This window comes from Electrophorus electricus, chromosome 22, assembly GCF_013358815.1.
Source record: "Electrophorus electricus isolate fEleEle1 chromosome 22, fEleEle1.pri, whole genome shotgun sequence".
In the NCBI taxonomy this organism is placed as follows: domain Eukaryota; kingdom Metazoa; phylum Chordata; class Actinopteri; order Gymnotiformes; family Gymnotidae; genus Electrophorus; species Electrophorus electricus.
In genome coordinates this window covers 2,155,759-2,168,324 of record NC_049556.1, presented here as the reverse complement: position 1 = coordinate 2,168,324, position 12,566 = coordinate 2,155,759, and the positions used below count along the sequence as shown (strand labels likewise).

Sequence of the window (12,566 nt, the reverse complement as noted above, 5' to 3'; positions counted from 1 at the left end):
TTCTTCTCTCCCAGACAAGTGCCATCCGTCCACTCAAGGCTCTCTCTCTTATGTATCTCTTCAAGGAAAAACACCACTGTTTACTAATATCCTCTTAAGCGATACCTTTCGCATACCTTTATTTCCGATCAACACATTTTAAAAATCGTATTCAGTTTTAGTGTATGTTCAGACATGATTTCACGTGGTGTGCAGAAGCAGGACCCGCTCATACTGTAACTCTGACATGTTGCTACTCACCTCACGGGTGTAGGCAAGCTACACCTTACAAGGATGAGAACGCGGCCACACATTAGCAATATAGCAGACCGTTATTACTGTGCAAGTTGTTAACCTATTAATCAGTGAATTAGTATTAATAATGAATATATTAGAAATTACGATTTAATAATAAAAAAAAAGTCCATCAGGACGAAATAGTCTTAGAAATACTAATAATTTATACCTTTAAGACAAGAATAATGTAAGATGTATGCTACAAGTGGTAGATCAACATATACAAATAAGATAAGCTAGCTGAAACAGGGCAATATATGAGAAATGTAAATAATCATTTGAATAAAATCAGTCCAAGGCGTAGGACTAGTTAATGGCAAATTGCACCTAGCAGCAGAGAATGATGTGTCCCCTCAGCAATAAACTGTTGCAGACTACCACTTTGCACGATGGAGTGGAAACCCTAATGGCACAGACAGTTCTGATTATCTTATAACCTCCCTTGTCATGATGTGAACTTTGGCCTGAGGCTCCTCTGCCGTTAGCCCAGTGTCACACCATGTTGACACTGCCCACGTGATCCAGCAGGAAACAGGCCAGTTTAAACGATCCCTGCCCAGAGATTCAGCAGTCTTGAATCGCCACCCTGTCTCAGGCTAACTCCGCATCTCTGACATTTCAAGCCATTACCACAGAAAAGGTTACTGTGACAAAAAACGCCCCACAGAATCTCCTACTAAGGAAAAGGGGGCGTGTCTAAGATGATGGGCAGTTCCCGAAAGCGTAGGAAAAGCAGTTATGATTTTGCAGTATGCACTGACCCTGCCATAGAGCACATCAGAGACCAGCCTGGGCTGGCTATGGTGTGTTGGGACACTAGGTCTCCTCTTGGTTTGTCTCCACATATTTTTCAGGTACAGCCCCGCGCTGGTCCTCCGTGTCTCGAGGTCTGGCACCAAGATCATCCGCATTTGAGGCATCCTCCGGAGAATGTCTGAGGCGTAGACAGGAGCTGAATTTTTATACACTTTAAGAGTGATTATATAATTGTCCCGCCTTTTTTACATAGGGGGGTTCTGTACCATCCTGTACTTGTTGGAGGGATGATGTGCCTTACACAGAAGTCTGCATAGGCTTACCCAGAATCCTTTGTAGAAGTCTGAAAAGGCCCCTACAGAGACCTCTGTGTCGCTGTGTTGCCTCTGTGCACTGAAGGACACAAAAAATGGCATTTTTGTACACTTTTCCTTCTTTTTGCCTTCCATGCATTGAGGTTCCCACCATTATATCCAATTAACTCACCTACAAATGTAAAATGCGATATTGATTTTGCTATCATTTACTTATTTACCATGAGTAAAGCTTCTCTATAAAAAAAAAAGACATTACCCAACATCATTACTTATGAAAGTTATTACTCTTACTCTGGCAAGCCTACAGTGGCCTTCAAGGGTCATTACACTGAGGTCTCTGTTTCATACACAGCTCAATTTATGAAAATACTGCGTAATATCTCACTCAATATTTCAACCCTCTTCTGCCTAAAAACATTTCACTCCAGAATTAATGGATGAGAATAGCTGGTCTCATTCTTTATCGCAGATTACAGTAGGCACACTTTACCGAGACACCCTGTGTAGAACGCCTGTCAAATCTCACCACTATATCCAAACCATTAATTATTCAATATTACGCTAATTGAAATCCATTATCATCAAAGTCAGTTTGTTACCATTACATCCCAGTGAAGGACTTGCCTTTTTAAAAAACATTTTTAAATGATCTTCTCACACCACTGAGTATGTGTAATGCTAAGTGCTTTCTTGTTCAGAGGCCTTTACTCTGTACTTCTGAAGGAATGCAGAATCTCTTTAGTTCTACATGTTTACCACTTCAGTTTTATATGATCAGTATTTCTAATTCAGTGTTTGACCCTTTTTAGGTTTTATATGACCAGTGTTTCTAATTTCTTCCTTCTTTCTGCCTCCTTGTTCTGTTTATCTGGTTATATTATGATTACACTTTGATAAGATTTACTGTAGTTATACTTATTGGGAACATCACACCTGTAGTCAGTCCCATGGAATTGCCTGTGAGCTCCATATCCAACTAATATGTGTAACATTCTCTCCTGTATTCCCTCTTTTTAACGTTGATGCACGTAGATAATTGTATCTCATTAATACACACGTGCAATCTCAACTTATGATTACACATGGTTTCATAGGCGATTATATGTAGTTATATTAAGTTCATATAGTTCGAGGTCCTCACATTTTATAACATATCCTATATTTGCATACTATGGTACTAACAAAGATGCAGACTTAAGAATTAGTGGAAGAGAATAGCAGGTATCCTTCTTTATTGCAGGTTAACGTTAAGCATTATTGAGGTTCCCTCCAGGGAATGTCAGACTAGCACACAAACTCACATTTTGATCGTTTTTCAGGGGTGATTACACAATTGCCCACTTTCTTTACATACTAGTGTCTGAAATCTCCACCACTATATCCAAACATACATTATGTATATGCAAATTGCAGCCCAGTATTATGCAAGCTGAAGTCTGACGCCATCACAGCACGCGGGACCTGTACAATAAAGCCTTTTTCTTCGTATTACTCTGTCCTCGGTTGGGGAGATAATGAACAAAGATCCACAGAGAGTCCCAAGAGAGCTTTCAGTTCTTTAACAAAGATGGTCTTACCTCGGACCCTCCAGTGCTGATATCGTCGTATCCTTTACGCCCACTACCGGAACGATCCGCCTTTCACGTGCTCAGCGTCTTGGTGGTCCCCTGCACGGGATCTGCTGTACGGACCTCCACTCCGCACGCAGATCACTTCATAAGGAACACAGGACCTCTTCAGATTTCTGCTTCAGCCTGCAAACCAGTCTGATATTTTGATTTTTTTTTTTTTTTGCATGCTTCAATTTGGGTGTACATCAGCAGGAACTCTGACCTCTGCCTGTAGACCCGCCGTTCAGTCCTGAGAGGTGACCTTTACAACTGTTAACCAGAGCATTCCGTACATGAAATTATCAAAAACCATTTAGTTTTTTTTGCCCATCCTGCTGGACGGGAAAGCGCTAACGTTTTTTGGTCCCCCAAACTAAAACGTGGACCTTATTGTACGTGTTAAACTGAACTCAGATCAGTTTTCTATAATTATCCTAAAACAATTATTTTTAGAAGCTGGATTTTTTAAGTGACAGAGTAATTACAATTTACAATAAGTATATAGAATTTTATTGATAAACTAGGATGTTATAACACTTAGCATATATAGAAATGTAGTTTTCTAACATACAGATGTATGATTTCATCTACATTTGGCCTCGGGAGCACCCCTCTCCACAGAGGGCACTTTGCATAGTACCTCTTCCATATTACGCAAAAAATATACATGCACAAGTAGAGCTAAAGAGCCGACACACAAATTCTTAAACCAAATTTGGATTCCGCGTGCAAACACACACAAACAGGTATTTTTTGCATGGGACAAAATCTGTTAGTGTTATTACCACGTGCCACTATGTCTTGCGTCTCTCATCAGACGAGCGGCAGGGTTGCCGGAAAGTGGACGAGGACATCAAACGGGGGGGGATTCATGTAATCAAAGGGTTTATAGGCACATGTTCTCTAAATTGTTTATTACGTTTGATAAATGTTTAATTAACTGTCGATACCTTTCGTTGTGTTGCCAGCAGTTGAAAACAGTACATTTGGCAACTTCTGCGTAAGGATCCCAAACTGAGAGACAAAAGATATTCTTCTTTTTTTATTCAGCCTGATATGAATTACACAATAAAATATAACAAAATAAAAAAAAAAATAATAATCTAAAAGAGCTATGCAGTATTGTGCCTTCCCTGTACGAGTGTCCCGTCCCGACGACTCTCTCCACAGGCAGGGCGACAGGACAACTCCACCATCCTCTTCGGCATCACCATTGCCGCGTGATGAAGGTTTCCCCTGAGCTTTGGGTTGCGGAGGCTCCGCCCCCCCCCCGCATCCCTCACCCCCAGCCCCTCGTTCAGCCTCTGGAAGCTGAACCTCCGCGAGCAGAAGGTTTGAACGGACGTGCAGCGACACGACGGACAAAAGGAATGGGGAAAATAAAAATAAAACGGGGGGGGGGGGGGGCTGTAAAAAAAAAAAAGAAAAAAAAAAAAAAAGCCAGATGGCATTTCCTCTCTGAATTCCAACACGCTGGCCTACTTCCGCCCCACTGTTTAAAAGGTTTATGTGATGACGGAGTGCAATGGTGTTCCACGGAGAATCCCTGCAGCATGCTGGTGTCGGGGACCTTATCCAGCACATCTCGGAATGCTGGGATTATGCAGGGAGGGACCTCTACTGGGATTATGCATGGCGGGTCCTGTTTAAAACCACCTCCCCATGTTAGAGGGGGGTCGAATGCATTCTGAAAGGGGAAAGCATACAGACGCTGAAACATGCCTGTACTTCCTTGGTCCCCACTGTGCAATGCAAAGAGCTAGAGACAGCAGCTGGGAGAGAGAGAGAGAAGAGAGAGAGAGAGAGTGTCAGTGTGAGGGGAGCTGGGAGGAGAGAGAGAGAGAGAGAGAGAGAGAGAGGCAGTCAGTGTGAGGTCCTCCTCATCCTTTTACACGGATCAGGCGTTTCCCTGCCTGGGCTACGCGGCTTACCTTTCAAGGGGTAGTGCCTATCAGATCGGGTCAGGTTAGGTCAGGTCGGGTCAGGACAGGTCATACCAACTGAAGCAGGGGCCTGAGCCAGTCTAGGAGAATCCATCCGCAGCACCTCCAATAACCCTACTTCTGAAGCGCCAGGGGTCCACAGGAAGACGGGCGTTGGGTCTGGGGACCCCGGCCTGAACCAGAGCAGGGCACCAAGCTTGGCCACAGAGCCCGGTCCCTGGGGACGGCCGCATGGAGCTCCACTCGCAAGGAACAAGGGCTCCAAAGGGGCAGCTGTGCCCGCCACAAACAGCAGAGTACAGCCTACTAAATAAAGCCCCGACAGAGAGAGAGCGCATTCGACGTAACTAGTGTTAATAAACATAACAAAAAGTTTAGCATTTCGTTCAAATTCACAAAGTGCAAATCATCTTGCTTGATATTACATATTACACAAGTATGAAAACACAAGGACAGGTTTTAGAAAACAAAAACATACAAAAAAGGGTCACTACTACTACCCACCCATTCTAGTAGGCCAGCTATCCCCACCGTGCTGCAAGAAAGCCTTCCCACTCCAACAACAGTTATGAAATACAAAAACAAGCGCAGTTCACTAATGTCATGCTGCGGCATTGCTAGTCACCAGCTCTTCAATCACCCCTTCCGGCCCCTCCCCCTTCACTCAACATACGTTTGTTTTAGTGTTTGTTTTTGCCCACGTGCGTTAATGGTTAAAATATATATTACATTTCTCACGACATAGCTTTGCTTCTTGCATGGTCGGCATGCATTAGGAACACAGATCCAGTTTGGGCCGTGGTGAGGGGGGGCAGAATTCTGATGATGGTCAGGGCTGACCTCTCTCCTTTGGTCCACCTGAAAAAGGTCCTGCCCTCAAAACTCGATCGTAACAGTCCAGGTGCTAAAATCTCCAGTGTGTTAAAGAATGTAGGTTTGTTGGTAGGGGTATGTGTGCGCACGCATGTGTGTGAGTGCATGTTTGTGTGCACATGAACGAAAGCGAGAGAGAGAGAGAGGAGAGAGAGAGAGAGAGGGAGAGTGAGTGTGTGTGCATGCGTGTGTTTGTGTGTGTCTGGGGTCCTTTTCGTCAGTGTGAACTAGCAGACCGCAGATCACTGAAGTTTGGTTCCCAGTTTTCGTTGTCTGTTTCTGCAGAAGAGGAGAACAAGCCTTAAACACAGCTGACCCACACTGTGCGCGCGCACACACGCACACACTGCACTGTGCGCATTACTGTTACCTGGCTTCTGATCTGGTGACCGTGTACTCAAACCAGAGAATATTTGGAATGAGACTTGTATCCCTTATGAGGAAAAACTCTGATATGGGCCTGAGAGAGTGCGAAAGAGAGAACACACAAAGTGAACGGGGGCTCTACCATGAAATGACTGCTATGGTTTGAAAAGGATAGGAAGACTGTGCGTGCGTGTACCAGGCTGCAATCTTGGGGAAGATCGGCGTCAGCACTTCCTGTGTGATGAAAAACCAGACCACTCCCACCACCATTCCAGCCACACCCCCATAGACCACCTGCCTCCAGGTGTGGTAGAGCAGGTAAACTCTGCAAAAACAAGCACAAGCTGCACTTAGCGCACACGCACCACAGACACGCACCCACAGACACGCACGCACAGACACGCACGCCTCACCTGCTATACGACACGGACAAAGCCACGCCCAGTAGGATGACTGACAGCACATGTCTCCATAACAACTCCACACACCTGGCGTTGTTTGTCTGATGCATTCTGTGAGCCGGGGAAGAAAGAAAGAAGGGAAAAAAAAAGCTTCCCTTTCACGTCTCAAATGGTCATGCTCAGTGGAGCCAGCAGGAAGCCACACCCACCTCAAATAGAGGAAGAGGAGGAAGTAAACGATGAAGAACCAGATGAATTGGGAGTGGCTGGAAGGCATTCCATACTCTGTCGTCACAGCGCTGTGCTCTCCTGCCGAATTGGACAGAATCACACAAAACCCCTAAAGCTTCTTTCTCTAGCTCAGCAAACAGCCCGGCCAGTCTTATGAGATTTTCTCTTGCTCAAACACAGCTCACTGGCTAGACACATGCGTGTCGTGAAGGGCAGCCCTGCCCCGCCACAACAGGGAGGATGATTTTTTTTTTGTGTGTACCGTCACGCAGATTACTGTACAATCGCCAAAACTCATCCCAATCCCAAGACTGGCCAGCCAGTGCATGTTTTTGCTCCAACCCAGCTCCTAATACACCTGCACAAGGTATTCACTGTTAGCGATGTAGTTCAGGTGCACTGGGAGTTGGGATAGGGAAAATGCGGACCGGTGGGAGTTCCTGAGTATTAAAAACAAAACAACAGTGACACCAAAACCCAAAATAAAAACCAAAACACTGTCTGATTCTAACTGAATGTCATGGCAAGTGTGTTAATATGCTTGTGGTCAATGGGACAACACGTCGGCGTGTCTCAGTGGGAAGCCAGCCAATCAAGGCTAAGAATGAAACGAGCAGATTAGTTCAAGAGAGTGGGTGGCATCGCAGGTGGGAGGAGCCTACCTCCGCATGGGCGGGGCTCCTGGACTATGTGCTTCAGTACCCAGTTCAGCCCTTCGTTTATCACCAAACCACCAAAGAAGGAGATCTGGAAGAGAGGACGACAGAACCAGTGCTGGAATTCAGCACTCAGCAGTCGCTGTGCACACACCCTTGTTCACCCACTCCATGTTGCTCTTCTGAGTGCATCCGAAAACCTTAGACCTGATGCTGCCAGATGTTTAGCATGCAGCTTGCCAGCCACTAGGCCCTGCAATGCTGCGAGAGAGAACTTTACAGCTAGTCCCAAGACCTTCTGGAGTACAGATCACACATGCATGTGGCAAAGCTCCCTCACAGAAACAGGGAGCATGGAGCAGCCTGCAAGGGCCAGGCCTGTCCATCACCAGACTCTAAAACACCAGCGCTCCCGCAGGCGCTGACTAAGTACGCCAGCACGGCCTGACGCGCTGGACCAGGTGTCAGATGCGAACCGCGGTTAAATGCCACAGGGTAGCAGATCCCTGGGGAACTTAGCCAAGGTCAGAGGTCAAGGTCAGGTGACTCACCGTGTGTAATTCCCTCTTGAAGACGATGAGCGTGACAAAGCCAACAAGGATCGCCATAGGCAACAGACTGCTGTAGGCCAGTATCTGTCCTGTCAGATCACCTGTGCGCACGCACACACACACACACACACACACACACACACACACACACACACACACACACACACACACACACACAAAATGTGTGCATTGTACTACATAGGCTCTTTAGATGTACAGGACCAAGTTTAGCAACACCATACATTCATTTTAGCAACACCATACATTCAGGAGCATTATTAACCTCACATTACATGACTGTGCAAAATTAGGTGAATCCATCAAACACTACAAAAAACACTGCACACGGAAGCATGAGGCTTCTGTACAGCTATGCAGTTACATTACAAAAATAAAGTTTTTTATTGGTTTTGTTTTTAGCTATCAGACACTTGCAACTCAGGTCCTGGAAGTGGTTCAGAATGGAAGGAGAGGCATCGGCTTGGAGGAAAACAAACACTGTGACCTTGTCTGAATTCCAGACAGCATAAGGCACAGCTAAGGTTCAGACCTGAGTCACATGGTGCATCTGTGCAGTTTTCCACACTCAAGAATCACTTAAGCACCGTTTTCTGACTGTGCTTGCAAGTTTGTCCTTGCACAGCACTTAGCATACTTTAAAAAAAAAAATCTATAAAACAAAAATAAATAAATAAAAATCTGAAAGGACTACTGTAACCAAAGGCATCACAAAATACCACACAGATCCAGTGTACAGGCCACATGCCTAAAAACTGGCCCATCAAATTTCCTGAAAGAGGTAGAGTTCTGCATTGTCTAGCAATGCGAGACAGAGACCACAGAATACTGATCCCTTTGCTCTGTGTCCTGGTTTTGCGTCCCACGACATTCGCTTTTTACAGAGCCTGGGAGAACTTTCTTTTTTTATTTCAGCGAGGGAGATCAGTGGCTTAAAATAACCTTAATATAACCTTGAACATAAGTAGGACTGGCCAGCGGGTTGCTTTATTCCAACGCAGCGGTGGAGTAGACTACACTAAAGAAAACGTCCACGAGGCAACCCCCCCCGTACTGCACGCGCACGCCGACCACACCTGCCTCAGGAAGAATCTGAAAATAAAAACCTGCGGACGCGATCGCTGAAAAGAGACGCGCGAATGCGTCGCTCTCTCAACCCAAGCTTAAATGCAAACAACGTGCACCCGAAACATTTGCTTTGCGGCCCAGCTCGACTTGATCCGACACAGCCACAACGAGCCATTTCAATGCGGAGACCGACACACGCCCAGACACGAGCGTCAGGCGGGGTCACCGAGGGCAGGGCAGCGCGGGGCAGCGGAGCGCCGACCGCTCGCCTCGACCGTCCGCGCGCGCGCGTCGCACGTGCATCACCAAAAAGGCTCGTGCAGCCTTCACTGACGCTGGGCTACTGACAGCAATGCTAGCTTTAGCTTAGCTTAGCTTAGCTTAGCAAGGGCGCCGTTTGGCTGCTCCTTAAACGTGGAGGCTTTAAGCGCTCCGAAACGCAAAGAACTCCACAAACCAAAAACCGAGCGAGCGCGAGCACTCCCGCGAGGCACCGAGCTGTGACGTTCGCTTTCGGCCACGTCAGAGTTACAGGTAACGGGCCGGCACGTCCACCGGTCCCAGTCACACGTCAGAGTTACAGGTAACGCGCCGGCACGTCCACCGGTCCCAGTCACACGTCAGAGTTACAGGTAACGCGCCGGCACGTCCACCGGTCCCAGTCACACGTCAGAGTTACAGGTAACGCGCCGGCACGTCCACCGGTCCCAGTCACACGTCAGAGTTACAGGTAACGCGCCGGCACGTCCACCGGTCCCAGTCACACGTCAGAGTTACAGGTAACGCGCCGGCACGTCCACCGGTCCCAGTCACACGTCAGAGTTACAGGTAACGCGCCGGCACGTCCACCGGTCCCAGTCACACGTCAGAGTTACAGGTAACGCGCCGGCACGTCCACCGGTCCCAGTCACACGTCAGAGTTACAGGTAACGCGCCTGCACGTCCACCGGTCCCAGTCACACGTCAGAGTTACAGGTAACGCGCCTGCACGTCCACCGGTCCCAGTCACACGTCAGAGTTACAGGTAACGCGCCGGCACGTCCACCGGTCCCAGTCACACGTCAGAGTTACAGGTAACGCGCCTGCACGTCCACCGGTCCCAGTCACACGTCAGAGTTACAGGTAACGCGCCTGCACGTCCACCGGTCCCAGTCACACGTCAGAGTTACAGGTAACGCGCCGGCACGTCCACCGGTCCCAGTCACACGTCAGAGTTACAGGTAACGCGCCGGCACGTCCACCGGTCCCAGTCACACGTCAGAGTTACAGGTAACGCGCCGGCACGTCCACCGGTCCCAGTCACACGTCAGAGTTACAGGTAACGCGCCGGCACGTCCACCGGTCCCAGTCACACGTCAGAGTTACAGGTAACGCGCCTGCACGTCCACCGGTCCCAGTCACACGTCAGAGTTACAGGTAACGCGCCTGCACGTCCACCGGTCCCAGTCACACGTCAGAGTTACAGGTAACGCGCCTGCACGTCCACCGGTCCCAGTCACACGTCAGAGTTACAGGTAACGCGCCTGCACGTCCACCGGTCCCAGTCACACGTCAGAGTTACAGGTAACGCGCCTGCACGTCCACCGGTCCCAGTCACACGTCAGAGTTACAGGTAACGCGCCTGCACGTCCACCGGTCCCAGTCACACGTCAGAGTTACAGGTAACGCGCCTGCACGTCCACCGGTCCCAGTCACACGTCAGAGTTACAGGTAACGCGCCTGCACGTCCACCGGTCCCAGTCACACGTCAGAGTTACAGGTAACGCGCCTGCACGTCCACCGGTCCCAGTCACACGTCAGAGTTACAGGTAACGCGCCTGCACGTCCACCGGTCCCAGTCACACGTCAGAGTTACAGGTAACGCGCCTGCACGTCCACCGGTCCCAGTCACACGTCAGAGTTACAGGTAACGCGCCTGCACGTCCACCGGTCCCAGTCACACGTCAGAGTTACAGGTAACGCGCCTGCACGTCCACCGGTCCCAGTCACACGTCAGAGTTACAGGTAACGCGCCTGCACGTCCACCGGTCCCAGTCACACGTCAGAGTTACAGGTAACGCGCCTGCACGTCCACCGGTCCCAGTCACACGTCAGAGTTACAGGTAACGCGCCTGCACGTCCACCGGTCCCAGTCACACGTCAGAGTTACAGGTAACGCGCCTGCACGTCCACCGGTCCCAGTCACACGTCAGAGTTACAGGTAACGCGCCTGCACGTCCACCGGTCCCAGTCACAAGTCAGAGTTACAGGTAACGCGCCTGCACGTCCACCGGTCCCAGTTACACGTCAGCGTTGCAGGTAACCCGCCGACACGTCCACTGGTCCCAGTCAGCGTGGGGAGGGTGCAGGGCACATGCGCATGCGCATCACGCACACTATTTGGCAGGGCGCGTTAAGTTCCCTGCGGAGCGAAGCATGCACGGTTTCCAATGGTATCACTATGTGGCAACAACAGCTAGTCGCGTCCATTCAGTTGTAAACAGCCCGCAGCAGTCACGGGAGGACCAAAACGCTGTGCCACGACGCGAGTTATTTTAGATAAAACCAAGAAATTCAAAAACACTCACCAGTCGGATACTCTACGTGTGTTAAAGATATCGACTGCCATCGAGGTGGTGCCGAGCACTGCTCTCCCGACGCCATCTTACCCGGACACCGGGCGTCGAGCATTGCCCAATCACGTTGGAGCCACCGAGAGTCTTCAGCCAATCAGGATGGACGTACTGAGCGTCTTTAGCCAATCAGGGTGGAAGTACCCATCGTCTTTTGCCTATCACGTTCAACGGGCACGTCTGCGGTAATCGGCCATTCACGAGCCGGACCCTCAAAGGAAAAAATCTGCACGGGAACAAACGTCCAATCGGAGTCGTGCGCCTGACGGACGTCGTCCAATCGGAGTCGTGCGCCTGACGGCTGTCGTCCAATCAGAGGGCGCTCGACCGGACATGTGAAAATTGGGTTTATTCAAATGAAAGGAAAGAATAAGTGAATGGGGACACGCGCTGGTGCACGGCCATGCTGACACGGTGTTTTCAATAAATGCAAGACTTCCTCGAGTGTCTGAAACATGTCTTAAGGTTAGGCGTGCTGTTAGCAAAAGAAATATGAATATGTTTACGCCCCCCCCCCCTTGTTCTATGCGTAGTTGTGTGCTGCTCTGCCATGTGCTGTGTACAGTAATGTCACATCAGACTCGTTTTCTCCAGCTGAATGTAATATTGTGCGCTGCAGGACAAATGCGGGGTGATGGCGCAGTGCCGCTGACGATCGCAAAAGAGGCGGTGGCTGTACGTTTATTAAATACCCTTTATGAACGTTTCTGGCATTTCTAATTAAACAATGCGCCACTATTAAATAACATTTCAAATTAAACATGACATCAGAGTACCTTTGTCATGTTAATAATAGAAATTCATTTTATAATTTTCTGCAATTTACTTCGGGATGAATGAAATATCTTTTTTTGTTTGAACTTTTTGTTAAATTAAACTAAATGAGTC

At 48.6% G+C, this 12,566-nt stretch overlaps 1 protein-coding gene across 2 annotated transcripts; it reads right to left on the bottom strand.

The window, feature by feature from the left end:
- Positions 1–3,452: 3,452 nt before the first annotated feature.
- On the bottom strand, positions 3,453–11,783 carry dolpp1 (dolichyldiphosphatase 1). 2 transcript variants are annotated; one of them, XR_004775495.1, is made up of 9 exons: positions 11,634–11,783; positions 7,981–8,081; positions 7,436–7,520; positions 6,752–6,851; positions 6,555–6,653; positions 6,338–6,466; positions 6,146–6,235; positions 4,891–6,054; positions 3,453–4,782 (listed from the first exon to the last, which is right to left on the bottom strand). XR_004775495.1 is itself a non-coding variant. In XM_027029983.2 (8 exons), the coding sequence occupies exons 1-8, from the start codon at positions 11,734–11,736 to the stop codon at positions 6,018–6,020; spliced, it is 744 nt and encodes a 247-aa protein (XP_026885784.2). In that variant the 5' UTR covers positions 11,737–11,783; the 3' UTR covers positions 3,453–6,017. The 2 variants fall into 2 exon arrangements, 1 of the variants encoding a protein (XP_026885784.2); XM_027029983.2 differs by having other exon boundaries at positions 3,453–6,054.
- Between the last annotated feature and the right edge of the window lie 783 nt (positions 11,784–12,566).

Bases quoted from the DNA above. Each gene is read 5' to 3' on its own strand.
- dolpp1 (XM_027029983.2), bottom strand. From the start codon at position 11,736: ATGCTCGACGCCCGGTGTCCGGGTAAGATGGCGTCGGGAGAGCAGTGC. The intron at 8,082-11,633 runs GTGAGTGTTTTT...GCGTGCGCACAG, and splicing joins ACACGTAGAGTATCCGACTG to GTGATCTGACAGGACAGATA. The intron at 6,236-6,337 runs GTACACGCACGC...GCACTCTCTCAG, and splicing joins TTCCCCAAGATTGCAGCCTG to GCCCATATCAGAGTTTTTCC.